Source organism: Cordyceps javanica, chromosome 7, assembly GCF_051103115.1.
Source record: "Cordyceps javanica chromosome 7, complete sequence".
NCBI classification, from domain to species: Eukaryota; Fungi; Ascomycota; class Sordariomycetes; order Hypocreales; family Cordycipitaceae; genus Cordyceps; species Cordyceps javanica.
Window position 1 is genome coordinate 608,295 of NC_139301.1, and position 14,308 is coordinate 622,602.

Consider the following 14,308-nt stretch of genomic DNA (forward strand, 5'->3'; position numbering starts at 1 on the left):
GGGGTTTGAGGTCCCTGAGCCGCCAGCCTCCACCCGGCCTCCGCCAGCCTCCCCTGCCGTGCGTCTCGTTTCACAATTCGACAAAGGCCGTCTTGCATCTCTCTTGCTTGTATCAAGCTGTCTCGTCGCTTCCAAGCATCGTCTGATGTACGGAGTATTTGACTCGTGTCTTGTCGCTGCGTCAATCCCTCCCGTCGTCTTTCTGTCTGCGCCTCATCACTTGGATCACTTGAATCACTTGACGCTCACCTGCTGGACTAGCTCGCAATTCACCCGATGACGTCGTCATCAATCTCGCCCGGTTGCCGCTAGCCTGGTCAATGGCACGTTGGCTGGTTGGCTAGTTAGCAAAGACCAAAGTGGCTCGCAACTCGCTACCCCCATTCACCCCGTGAGCCCACTCTACCCCCCTGGTTCCAACCTAATAGTCAAATAGTATACTGTACAACGCAAGATTTCAGGGGCTCAGCCTCTTTGTCCTGTGTCAACCTCGCCACGCCCTGTGAAGCACCCACGGGCTTTTACCCTCCTGGTCTACAGTAGATCCTGGTCTGACATGGCTAGTGGTGGCGCGCCATTGCAGCCAACCAGCGACGCGCAAACATGTCCAGTACTTACTTACTGAGTGATGAATACGCGTCAATTACTCCGTACAGAAAAGGGACCCTGTGCCCCGTAGATCTGCACAAATTCAGCCCGAAGGCCAGATGTATTGCCCGTTTACCGTGAAAACCTGAACATCGGCCTAATATACATCAGACTGACGCCTGCAAGTTTAAAATTGTTGATTGTCAGTGCTCGATGTCTTTGCATCAAGTAGATGCTTATTCAACGTCGTCATAGATGCTGACGAATAGATCACTGTCACTTCAAACAGTACCTCACTCAGCTGTCGTGCGGTCACGGTGGCCAATCCGTAGACTACATCTCGTTTGGATGCAGAGATATGAGGTCAAGGAAAGAGTATGTGCAGGCAAGTGGCTAACTGGCGACATCGGGCGCACCCTATCTAGCCCGTCACAAGCCATGTCGTCAACAATTTGATTGAGGATGGACGGTTTACAGCTACCCAACACGCCTCCGTCTGCCGCACTACAAGACTTGCAACATACACGATTAGCTGTTCTAGGCCCCAGATGGGCCTGGCAAGTGAAAATGACCCCCGTCTTCGATTTCGCGGCGAACCATGTCGGCGTTTTGAGAGAGGATGTTAGAAGCTCCATCACATTTTTGCGGCAGCGACGGCGCCTGGTGGGCAATTGCTGGCTCGCGGCGGAGCTTGTACAGGCACAAGGAAGAATTATCCCCTGAATCAACGTCAACTAGCTATATTGGGACGACGGGCGGCCAAGGCGACAAAAAAGCAATGGACTGTGGATGATGGACTGTATACGGGCAATGTATCACCACATCTTGCTCAATATTCCAAGTCGCCATTGCCGAATGCATCGTGTGCGCAACGTTGCAGCAGTTTGCGTAGCTCGTCGTGATCGAGAATGTCTCGTCTCAGCGGCTAAGAACAGATAGTAAGATCAAGAGATTTGATTGGAGAATTAGGACCAAACAGGCGAGGCACGAGAACATTGCGATATTCAAAATTGTATCTCGATTTGAGGCTTTGCTATGGCTGGGCTCTAAACGCGAGCTTCACCAATATACAATCGAGTCGCTCCTCAAAGACGAAGACGACATTGATGACACACTCGCCTTTTCGGTCATTACCGGGGGCCACATGAGCTAGGGGGTATCATTGAACTGCGGCAGTTTCAAGGACCGCTGAGCCGTTGAGAATTTCGTGGAGACCGACCATTCAGCGAAGATGTGCCAAGGACCATTAAGCTTGCTCGCTACCATGAGGCAGCTTCTCATGAAAGGGCTGAAAGCAACCTATTCTAGGTCAGCGACCCATTGCTCCTCAGTGAACACCACTTTCCCGAAGCTGCTAGAGTGGTCTTCTTGCAGGATGTCGTCCAGACAGACAAGGGGTATTATGCGACCAGTCTTTTTGTTGAGGTCATTTCAAGTGACAATTTGTGTTGGGGATTAACAAAGTGTTCAAGAAGCTGCTGGTGCCGAGAGAGCAAGTGAGGCCGCATGCTCAATTTGCACAGGCTATGCATTGCGCTCCAGCCCATGGATCCTAAATGCGGTCTTCTATTGGGACAACGTCTCCCAGTAAACTGTCGTGTGAAAGCACATAGTCACCTCCACCAACTTGGTCTATTTATGACATGCCTCAAGAAAATGGTATTGATACACCGCGTTCACTCGGAGGGTATGCAGAGTAAAATGCAGAAATGTTAACCGCTCTTTAGTTAATGACACGAGTAAAGTTCGAATCGAGACAGCAGGATGGCGTGTGAACAAGGACATTACCGGTTCCATGCTTCCACGCATCCCCATTGCCAACAACTCCAAACTCAATGGAGGATTCAAGACATCCCAACACAACGCTCCATACCCTCACAGACCACTTGTCATACAGCCAAACTTCGTCAGGCCTCCATGGGCCGCGAATCTCTGGTTTTGCTCTGCATCCACGTCACCCGCCCATCGATGCCTACACTGGCCGTAGCCATCTGCTGTTCGTTGTGGTGGATGGAGAGCGCTTCTCTTCGGAGCACGCGACACCCTTGATGAAGTATGTGCCAGAGGGTTCAATACTTGCGTGGTCACCGAAATTATGCAGTTTACAGGAGTGCCAGTCATCGAAATGCGTTGTGTTGGTCCCAGATATGTGTGTGCTTCTGGTGATGTTATAGCAGCTCGACCCTGAGCGTTGGATAAGTGGCGCCAAATAAAAGGTTGGCCTCGAATCTGCGTCAAACTCTGGCCACAAACCCCATGAATCTACCTTTGGTCACTGACTTGTCCCAATAGAGCCGAGGCCTGGAACTTTATCAGCAACTCATTCGAGATGCACGCGCGTTGCTCCATGTCTACCAAGTCAAATTTGCAGCAATCGAGACTTCAAAGAACCTAGAGTACTCGATTCGCTCTGGGGTGTTTTCAGAGTGTAGTTTGATGCCACTCTAGGCTCTACTTTGCACTTTAAACTTTGCATCGGACATAACCAAATCAACAAGGCGAAACAGCATCACCGTCAATTATCTAAATAGCGGGCGAAGCTGAGGGCCAGCTCCTAGATGACTTCCGCATGATGTCTCAAAAGTTCATGCACGTTTTCTCAGAACGCCCAATTCGTACTAGAAGACAAGAACTCTCCTCGCCGACTTGCTACAAGTCCGTTTCGCGTGGAGTGTCAACGGGATGGTGATCGTAGTGTCGGAAGATTAAGCCTGTTAGCCACCCCGCACCTCGAAAAGCGAAAACATCCAGTTTGAATGATGACAAACTCCCATCATTGGCAATTCTTCACCTTTTTATCGTTGCTACTGCAACTGTGTGGCAATATCGGCGTCGCAAAGAGCGAGACGCATGCTGAACAGCTGTTCCGTACCACCGGGCCTGGCAAAGTCCGCAATATTCTACGTCTACACAATATTTGCAGCCTGGTTTACCGCTACTACTTGTCCAGCTTTTTGCCCTACGAGATCTCTGGAGATGCTTCGATCCACCGTCTTGGCATTATGACGCAGTGCAGAGAAGCCGAAGAAAAAAAATGACCTGTCGAGCGAGATGGGGTGACTGACGGAAGTGCCGCATTCGGGCCTTTGCCATTTCAGTCGCTGGGACTCGGCGGACTTTGTTGCAGCGGCATTGGTGCGCGGCGAAGCGCCGCCGCTACTAAAAGTAGTTCTCTCTGCCGTGTGGGATTCGAAGGATTGAAGTCGATATTGCCTGTTGGGCGGTTGCGCACCCAGTTTTGGGGCCTCCTACTAAGTAGACATGGGACCAAAATCTGACAGCTCTACTCCGTAGTTGGAAAAGGAAAGAGAGTTCCGGGAACAGTTCCACAAAAAGGCACGCCGGGAACAAAATAGAATGTGGGGGAGTTTTTGAAACAGCGGATGCCAAGGCTGACTTTTTGCATTATTACCACCAGACTTGGTCCGGCATTGGGCGGCTTCGCGACGGCGGCGTGAGCAACGGGCGTGACTACTCGATACTGTCTCCATGTCTTTTTGCCAAAGGCAAGCGAAATATCCCATTCGAACACTCAATCCTCTTCGCTATAACTACATCTATTGTCGATACTAACTGCGGTTTAATATAGGATTGTCAGGCACACAGCGTGGCGCTAACACAGGTGGTCACCAAGAGACCAGGGCCAAGGGTTTCCAATAGCGTGTCCACATTACGGCGAGTGCCTATTTTGAACAGAAAGCTCCAGAGTTGGCTCCGCGTGCTGGCCCAGACTATTTACACAACGTAGCATCGGAAGGATGGAATATTAGTGCAGTGTTCAGTCCCGGTCTTCCACTTGGACGTCTTCACCGCCGACATGGTCGACGGCGAATACTTTGCCAAGCCCCCCACGATCGGATAGGCGATTGCTATCCCAGTCAGTATGTGAGTGAGAGCCGCGAGCCTAGGACTGTGTTCTAATATTGGAAAATTTGAACGAATTAGTCTTGATCCCAGGGATTGCATGATATGCACTGCCCTGGCTTAGCTTATTGTGGCGGGTTTGGAACTGCATGCCGTCTGCTTACTATGGCACTTTATATTTGGGGCCTGGGCTGAATCCCAGTCAGGAAGGCACCCGTTCCTCCTTGACAGACTGCTCGGCTCATTGTTTTAGTGGCTGCAAGGTCGCGTTTTGATCAACGCGACCATTCTGTGGTGGGTTGGTAGGCTGCAAGAGCCGGCATGTCGACCGTAAGCATAATGTGGCAACCGATGCTGGCGAGTTTGGACCAAGGGCTCTCATGTAAGTTGAACTAGAACGATGAAGGGAAAGCAGCCGCCACATCTCAATATATAAACACATGCCTCCCGGCCATCAAGGTCGATTCACACAAGCTTACCGAGCCCCATGTCAACATCCCCCCGATAAGGAACATTGAGACTCTTGGATATGCGTCTCACTGCCGTCGCCCTACTCTCCGCCGCTGTGGCCTCTGCCCACCCCAACCCCGGCGACAAGCTCAACAAGCCTCCCGTGCACCCAAACCTGGACTACCTCGAGGCTGGCCTGGAAGAATATCTTCCCGAGACTAGCTACACCCTCCATGAGTGGAACAATGGCTACATTCCCGAGCAGTGAGTCGTCGACCAGCACTCTGCTGTACTTGATTATGTTATAAACCAACACGACTGCCTCAGGTGCAAAAAGATTGTTACCGGCGGTGTAGATCCCGGTACTCACTTTAACCCTGCCGACATCCAGACCTTTGATGTCAAGTACGCAGATGTAAGCCGCGAAGACACCCCCCCACTACACACGCAACGACTTACACGAGTTTCTCCCTCTTCCCACAGTGCGGCGACCCCTGGGTCTTTTGCCACCACCGCAACTCCAACGCCTCCATCGACACCATGGCGCGCCAGTTTGGCAAGCTCCCGATCCAGATGCGCCAGTGGGTGCGTCACGTCATCGACCTGCCGGACAAGGGCCGCCACGCGTACGAGTGGGACGGCACCGTGACCTTTTTCGCGGCCGGCGAGCATATGATGACGGTCATTGCGCACGAGACGGGCCACTCGCTGGACCTGAGCGGCGCGTACCCGGACCGGTCGCTGTCCAACTCGGACCGCTGGTGGCGCGAGTACGACCAGGACTCGCACGTGCCGGACCCGTACAGCGCAAGCAACGCGATCGAGGACGTTGCCCAGAACACCGTCGTCGCCGTCCACGACGTCAACGTCCCCGGCGGCTACCCGGGCGTCGAGCCCGGCTGGGCCGGCATCGTCCACCAGCTGCACCTCGTCGAGGCCGAGGCGCGCGAGGCCGGCGAGGGCAACTCCATCCTCATCCCGGGCCACAACAGGCAGTGCACGCACCGCATGCCCGCCAGCAAGCCGGTCCCTATCGGCGGCGGCGGCAAGCGCCGCGGTGCCGCGCCGGACGTCAGCCTTCGGTCGGGCGTTGAGGTTATCGACACGTCTGGTCGCCAGCAGAAGCATTCTAGATGCACCATGACCTGGTAGTTTATATATATATATATATATATATGCGCGTGTAATGACGTGACGTTGCATGTAGTAACGTTTGTGTGGAAGGATCCACGCACTCGAGAACAGAATTCGAAAATTGAAGCAAAAAAAAGAAGAAAAAAAACACCCACAGTGACATCAATCATGACAAAGAGTGGTGATTATGCATGCAGCTTTCGGTTCGGTTCGGTAGCCAGGGTTGGTGCCGCTTTTGCTCTTCTTTGTCAGTGTTGCTCGAGCTAGGCACCTCACTTGACTCACTCCGGTTTCACATGCTAGATATCGTCGACAGCATTAGCCATGAGAGGGCATAGAGGCAGTAAATGGTCACGATGCAAAGAAGTAAGCATCAATTGGTGTTCAGAAACTTGGTGGCGCATATGAGAGATGTAGGGCCGTTGCTCCATCGTAATCTATATCGTCAGTGTAGAGCAACACTTTCTAGTAGTTGTAGAGTGGAGCATGCAATTAATGTTTCACGTTTCAACACGTCAATTTCAGTAGCGAGCGAGCAAGACATCAAGTTGTATTTCGACGATCAGTCCTGAGCTGAAATATGGCGGTCATTTCTCCGTGGTGATGCTATGGAAAGAGGTTGCTAACATGACTATCGTAATGCTGAATTACGGTAGCATTCTTCATTGACTTGTCAAAAAAGGCATCGGTAGATACAGTGTGGCCCGAGTGCTCGATCGCGAACATGTACATCTCGAGGTGAACATGGTGTACTCCGAGTCTGCTGCCCAAGGCTCTTTGCGGGTTTCATTTAAATTGACCTTGCTCTTGGCACTTCAAGATAAACTGTACGGCTTGCTCTTCGCACTCGGCAACGGCCGTACCCTCATTTTCGCACTTTATAGCTTTTTCCTGGCCTTCTTCAATACATTTACCATTCAGAGACGGGCCCTGTTCATTCTCCTGAGGACTGCTGCCCTGTCCATTCTCCTCAGGACTGCTGCCCTGTCCATTCTCCTGAGGGCTGTTGCCCTGTCCATTCTGTGTAGCTTGGGGGGGCGTCTCTGCAATACCTGACCCCAGGCATTCCTTTTTAGCTTCCACGGCTTTATTCCAACACTCAGGGTACTGAGCAAACTTATCATCCATGCACTTCTCGAAAACTTTCCAGCGTTTATCGTCACATATTTGATCCTTCTCCTCGGAAGTGCTCTGTCCATTCTCCTGGGGACAATCCTGTCCATTCTCCTGGGGACTGTCCTGTCCATTCTCCTGAGGACTGCTGCCCTGCCCATTCTCCTGAGGACTGCTGCCCTGCCAATTCTCCTGAGGACTGCCCTGCCCATTCTTCTGAGGGCTGTTGCCCTGCCCATTCTGTGTAGCTTGTTGGAGCTCCTCCGCGATAACCGGCCACTGAGCAGCTGACTTGTGTTCCGAATCATCATCGCTAAATCTGTTTTCAAGGCATGCGTTCTCGGCGACAATCTCGCACTGTTGCGGTGATTCTCCCTCCCGGAGCGGCCGCTCAGTCTCGCCGGATGATAGTCCTAATCCCGGACAAGTGAATCGAACTTGGTCGGAACGGGAACCACCCTCCAAGGCGAGGACATCCTGCAGACGGCAATAGGAGCCGCCGGGAGTAAAGTAGGCACCATTATAAGTACAGTCATTTGTACAGAAAAATTGGCCCTCACCAATCTGGACGGAGGTCACGTTGCTGCCTCCATAGGCGTAGACGCCCGTGGCAGCCCCAAGTAGCAAAGATAACGCCAACATGATAGTAAATCGAGGAGCTTGAGTTGATTGGAGAGCCGGGGTGCGAATATAGGTCAAATGTATGAAAAGGGATAGTCCGTTGATGGCACTGGAATGAAGCTGTTGAACGATCAAATCTGGGTGCTGATTGCAGAGCTATATATAAGAAAAAAAAATAGAACAAATACCAAGTGAGCTCTTGAGCCTGCTAGAGCTCATGCAATGATGCCATGTTTCCTCGAATGATTCAGTGCCAGCGAATATTCGATTCGTCACCATGGATTCATTCACATGAGAAGTTGAACCATGTCGCTTTCATGCAGCTCAAAGTAATAGTATGCGGTCCAGCATATTCAATGATTTTGGCCCTTGATGAGTCAGGTACGCTCTCTCTGTCAACCACCGTCCACTGAGCGAGCAGAATTGAGTCAGTAGCTGAGAATCGCAAGGCGAGGGTACCTGGCGATCGTCTACGCGACAAGGATAACCAGGCGTTTCATGGGCATTCAAGCTTGTGGAGGCCAATGTCTGCCGAAATGCCCTCCCCCAGCTTATTCGGGCTCACGCCCGTTTCCAGCATACTAATAATACGTACTCAGTACTTTTTGCTTGCACATCCTTGCCTCTATGTGGGCCACTTACTTACAAGGGACGGTCCAACACGGGCATCCACGGCCAGGAACAGCCAAGTACTTGGCCAGGAACATGTGTAAAAGACTGAGTAGCTCTACTGTACTGCACCCAGTAAGTAGATTTCCCTTGACGGCAGAAGCAAGAATTCATGGCTTTGACACGTCATCGCAGGCTGCAGGACACAATGACAGGCGGTGCCGGTCTGTCGGCAAGTCATTAACAACAGGGGCGCGCGGGAAGTGGTGGCCTCGCCGCTCAACTCAACAGACAATGACTACCAAGCAGTCAACGCTTGCCAGATCTTGTTGGTCCGCTGGCTGTTTGGATGGCCGGTTTGCGGTTGTTTGGCGGACCACTCAGCCAGCTCGCACCGAGTCACGTTCATGGGTTTCTAGTTTATTTGTAACTGTTGTAGTACCAGTAAGTAGAAATCTTGCACGCGTACGTCGATTGATGCAATACATGGCAGCGTCGAAATTGGTTCCTCTCCCATATATATCCGGTTATTAGGCTCCGCAGAGATCTTGCTGTCTCAAATACAACTTCAACAAGACCGGTCAGTAGGCCCACAACCATTTTTGCAATGAACTTCGTTGTGGGCTCTCTTTTCTTTGAGCGACGCTGCAAGTGAGGGTCATTCTACGGAATTTTCTGCCAGATGACCCGCCAGAACGCACAAACGGGCCTCGCACACAGCACAGTCACTCCATCGAGTCTTTTGAATCGTAAGCACCGAGTAGAAGCACGATACCGGGTCTCGTCGTACTGGAGCTTGGACTCGAATGCTGCCTGACTCTCTGGATGCTGTCGGAACCGAGGCCTCTGTCAGCGAGGCATCCTCTGATGGGCCGCAAGGTTGGTCGCCGCCTGCGTCAATGATTCCGCAGCGAGGAGCTCACCCCATAGGAAGGTGGCGTGGCGCATACAGTGGCGGCGGTACCTTGCATTGCATGATCCGTTGTACGATGGGGGAGCAATCGCCTTTTGTTTCAAACGGCACATGACAAAATCGAAATTAGGGATAAAGCAGTTCTTCAGGGGTGCGTTTGAGGAGAGGGGGGGGGGGGCCCCCCCCCCCGCGGCGACCTCGTCTGCTGGCTGATCAGACGCACGTCTGTATCCATATCATGACTCTCATGGAAACTCAGATCCTATATATAAAATCCGCGTCAAGAGCTACTGATAGCCAGCTGAGTAGCCGTGCTGGCTGACTCGAAGAAGCAATGAATAAGTACAGATTACTCCGTACTTGGGCGGTTACCCACTCGCCGGCGGCTGCGCAAGAACTACTCAGTATTCCGCCTCAAATGTTAGTCTGCGCGGAAGACGCGCGAGAACATCGGGCATAATGGCATTCTCCTCTAATAACTAAGCAAGAGACGCAAGCATAAACAATAAAGCAAGCCACCCACGGGAGAGGGGTTCCTTGCTTAAACTCTCGCCAGCGCCGCCGCTCTGTGGCACTGCCCATTGCGAGTCAGGTTTCCTCTCGTTCCCGGCGGCGGCCTTACTCTTCTCGCCCTCGGGTTAGGCCTTCCCATCTACACATGCGGCCCAAGTCGTGCATGCTACGGGATGCTGCTGATGGTTCTGCGCAGAAAGCTTCCGAGGTTCAGCGCCAATTTCTGTCGGGCACGTCTAATAAAGGTCGCTGGACGACAGACTGGTCAAGACCGCAGCAGCGGTTTCGAGATTGGGTGGAGACTGAAGGGCTCGGTGAGGCTACCATGTTATGCTCGACGAAGCAGCGTTGGGCATGACTAGTTTTTCCTTTGACACTGATACGAGTGAAATGCTGGCAAATAATTGTTCCTTACCGTCGACCGTGGTGCCATTTCTTCCGCGGGGTGCTGGTAGTATCAGTATAGCAGAGATATATCGAGTATGCCGTATACCGCACCATGTATATAGCTCAATGCTGACGTGGAGGGTATCTAATCTGTGCGTTTCATTCTTCTTCTTCTTCTTCTTCTTCTTTCTTCTTTCTTCCTTTGCGTTATTTGAACGCGCGGCCATGCAAAAGGTCTACTACCTTGTTTACTCGGTTCGTATCAGCACACACCAATCCGTATTCAGGCTTAATATCGAGGCACATCTTTGGCATCCTCGTATCGTCACAAAGTGGACAAGACACCTCGAACAAAGACCTCTCGACAGCTTCTAGTTTTCCATTGTGCGCGCTTTCCCAAACGAGCTTTTCTATTGCTTACTCAGTAGGAGAGCCAACTGCCTGTTTTGTTTTTTGTTTTCTTCTCCCCCCCCCCCTTTCCTGCTAGGCAGACCGATATGGCGCATTTCTCGTACAGTGACGCGCATTTACATTTACAAAGGTGAAGTCGTACAAGAGTACTGTTGAAACTCCCGGCACTGTGGAGCGCGAGGATGAGAACCAGAGGACGCATCAAAACCCCTCGTCGTGTCCAGCCAGGCCACAGCCGAGACGAGAGTCTGCGCAGTCCGGGCCAGCGGCGACGCCGGCGTGACGTGGCGCTGGTGTTGCATTGGAGAGTATAGTATGCCAGGCATCGTCATCCCGTTTTCTTGCAAAGGGGGAGAGGGTCGTCTAAGTGCTCGATTGGAGGTACTTTTTGAACAATGAGGTAGTCATGTATGTGCTAGGCAGGTTCATGACGCTACGACCACGCAAGCGAGTTTTCTGCTTGGAAACCTAGACTTTACAATATTCTTTTTTCTCACTTTTGCGTCTTTGGTTGGCGGATGCCGCCCAAAAGCTTTGTCCGGTAAAAGAAGGTTGGGGGGAGGGGGGGGGGGGGGTAGAACCGCGCGCGTGGCACTCGCTACGCAGGCGGCTAATCAGAGTAGAAGCATCAAGCTCGAAAGGAGGCGAGCATGCAAGGATATGATTCAAAGAAACGGTCCACGTCTACTACGTACGCTCAAGTCGCCGGCAGAAGAGGTGATGCTGGCTCGTCTGGGGGTGGCGCGGTTCTTGCATTCACACGGGAGCGTGGATTTAACAAAAAAATCTCCCTCTCTCGTCCGTCAAGACGGTATTTCGCGGATCCGCCATGATCAAATACAGATCATGTCGTGTGACTGTTGGTTACTGAGTGCATGTTGCCGGTTTGTTTTAATGAATGTACACTGAGTACATGTTGCTGGTTTGCTTCTGGAGGTCAAAACAGTCAGAACTTGTCTTTCGAATAAGTACGGATTCCAAAAAGAGAAAATAACAAGTCATTCACAGGTGATGAAAACAGGCAACTGGGTCATAAAGAGTAGGATTACATCCGTGTCTATCTGTACAAGGCGTGGCAGAGCCATCTCAGGTTCTCTCGCCATCCTGCATTTTACCCCAAGCAACAGCCTGCTTGCCTGCCTCCATTGTGACAGACTGCCGCCTTGAAAAAAAAAGCAAAGCAAAATTAGAAGAAGAAGAAAAAACAATAAAGCTCTCCGACTCCAGATGTACTAGAGGAGTGCTATCAACCAAAGAGAACAAAAAAATACCAAACTTTTTCTATCATCTATTAAAATGACAATGAACCAACGAAAAAAACGCCATGCCAGAAAATGCAAGATGCGGAGAAAGTGTATCAAAGTGAAAAAAAAAATAGACTCCCGCCTTTGCGCCAAGCTATGAATCAGATAATCGAAAAGTTGGGAGTCGCTGCTGAGAAGAATGAACGGAAAGGAGAGGTTTGAGTGTGATGAGAGAGAAAACGTCCGTGGCGGGTATGCAGTGGGTTTGGTGGTGCGGAAATTTCTCTTGAAAATCGTCGAGTAGGTCGTTCATATAATCACCGTCGAGTCCATGATGAAGATGGCTAGTAACGGCGTGGTGTAAGAGGGGGGAGAGAGGCCGTTCGTCGGTCAATCAAGATCGTGTCTAGTCTCGATCCCGTCTTTTACAGGGCAAGCTTCTCGCGCAGAGCCTTCTCGCGCTCCTCGGCAAAAACGATGCGGCTCATCTCGAGGACGCGCTCGAAGCCCTCGCGGCCCTTGGCGGCGTTCTCGCGGAAGCGGTTGACGAGGGTGTCCTCAATGGAGTTCTTGATGCGCTGCCAGCCACCGCAGAGGGCGGTGATGTTGGCCGTCTGGGTGAACTGGGTCTGGTGGTCGCCGAGGGGCCGGTAGACGACCTCCTCCTGGACGCTGACGAGGTTGCTCCACGTCAGGTTCTGGCTGACCATGGTGACGGTCTTGGTGGCCGGGTCGACGTAGCTGGCCTCGTAGACGAAGCTCTCGTCCATCTTGGCGCCCATGATGGACTTCATCCAGTCCGGCGCTGACTGGCGGCAGGCGATGAGGCGCTCGGTGCGGAGGATGCCCGTGGCCGGGTCGACGCGCCGGGAGAGGGTGTCGACGGCGATGACGTGCTCCGACTTGTTGTTCCAGGGCCCGTACTTTTGCCAGTTGGCCGACGAGACCTCGTCCCAGGAGTAGTTGAAGGTGACGGCGTTGGAGAAGACCTTCATTTTGTGCGAGTGGTGGTCTGTTTGTGGTTGTCGATGTGCGGGAATCTATCGCAAAGTAGGCGATGGGAATTTTCCAAGTAGTCGTCGGTGGACGTGTTGCTGAAAGAAGCAGTGGCCAAGACAAAGGATTGATTGCCTTGGGAAAAAGACAATGCCGGCTCCTTGTGCTCCTGTCTGATGCTCTTTTCTCAAAGGTCGCGTGCGTTTCGGAGTTTTCGCACAAGGGAGCTCCTTTTTTTTTTTCAGATGCCGTCGTTGAAAAGAAAAAAAAGGAGATAGTCGATTTGCTGTTTTCGTATCCTTCTAATGACTTTTCCCGCTAATAACAAACAAGGAAAAAGATTAAAAAAGATTAAAACAATTCTATACTTCGTCCGGGGCGCGGCGTCGATGGGTGATGAAGGGGATGGATGGAAGTGTGTGTGTGGCACTGGGGAAGCGGTACCTTTAAAAGAGGGAGTCAGCGAAAAAATAAAATGGCGACTTCGGATGCGGGTTTTTCAGGGGAGCGGCGTTTTTTTTTTTTCTTCCTTCTCTCTATTGGGTGGCGCAAACAGGGACACCCGGTTTTTTTTTTTTTCTTCCTGGCATGTGGCCAGCGGCTTTAGGCCTTGGACAGCGGCCCGAGCAGGACTCTTTAGTGGCTGCACGCGGTCGGAGACGCCTGAAGGGAGAAAAAAAAAGAATTGATTAGACCGTTGGTCCACTAAATATAGCTATCAATAGAATGCTATTGGCTGCTTTGACTGCTCGACCCGGCCCGATGTGGCTTAGCGTATCCCGTAGCTCGAGAATGAGCCGGAGCCGTCCAAGTTGGACAGCTTTTTTGCCGTCCATGCGAGACAAGGAAAATGCTCGTGCCGGAGAGCGCATTCGGTGCCCCGGAATGTCCGTGAAGACACTCGGAGATGGTTTTTTGTTTTCAATCTTTGGCCCATGGGGAAGTTGCTTGCCCCGAGATAAAATCGGCGCTAGAAAATAGATAGTCTCTCTGGCTTTGCCCTCGGCAAGAAGAGCACTGCAATCGCCCTTTGCCACCTTGATGCCTTCCCCCTCCCCACGGACCAGCGGCACGGCCCCAGAGATGAGTGAGCCGCTTATGGCACTTCTGACACTATATTACTCTGATGCTCCTCCCTACATCGGAGCTAATACAGTGGGTTGAAGCTGGTGCTCGTTTCGTAATACCGGTACAATAATGCAGTTGCTTATTATTGTTTATCAACAGTACTCATACACTTGTGCCCCTCCGGCCGGGGTACGGATACAGCGCGTTGCAATCCCTCCATTGTAAACGATGGACAACGACAAGAGTGGGCATGGCCAGTATGACAAGTTGTACTGAGTAAAGAGAGCGAGAGAGCTCCAGCGCCGACGCCTCATGACACAAGCCGAGCTAGACCCGACAGCAGCCGTTTTTATGTAACCGTCCAAGTAAGTATGCCAACCATCAGATAAGAGCCTCG

General features: G+C 51.9%; 3 protein-coding genes across 3 annotated transcripts; 1 reads left to right on the forward strand and 2 right to left on the reverse strand.

The window, feature by feature from the left end:
• Positions 1-4,981: 4,981 nt before the first annotated feature.
• On the forward strand, positions 4,982-6,054 carry V2A60_009709 (uncharacterized protein; the record flags this gene model as incomplete). Its single annotated transcript, XM_083260973.1, has 3 exons — positions 4,982-5,166; positions 5,230-5,317; positions 5,386-6,054. 3 exons carry the CDS (start codon positions 4,982-4,984, stop codon positions 6,052-6,054), a joined length of 942 nt encoding a protein of 313 aa, XP_083117099.1.
• Positions 6,055-6,822: 768 nt separating this feature from the next.
• Positions 6,823-7,791, reverse strand: V2A60_009710 (uncharacterized protein; the record flags this gene model as incomplete). Its single annotated transcript, XM_083260974.1, has 1 exon — positions 6,823-7,791. One exon carries the CDS (start codon positions 7,789-7,791, stop codon positions 6,823-6,825), a length of 969 nt encoding a protein of 322 aa, XP_083117100.1.
• A 4,481-nt stretch (positions 7,792-12,272) lies between these two features.
• On the reverse strand, positions 12,273-12,842 carry V2A60_009711 (PRELI-like family-domain-containing protein; the record flags this gene model as incomplete). The annotated part of the gene is made up of 1 exon (XM_083260975.1): positions 12,273-12,842. The coding sequence occupies one exon, from the start codon at positions 12,840-12,842 to the stop codon at positions 12,273-12,275; it is 570 nt and encodes a 189-aa protein (XP_083117101.1).
• Between the last annotated feature and the right edge of the window lie 1,466 nt (positions 12,843-14,308).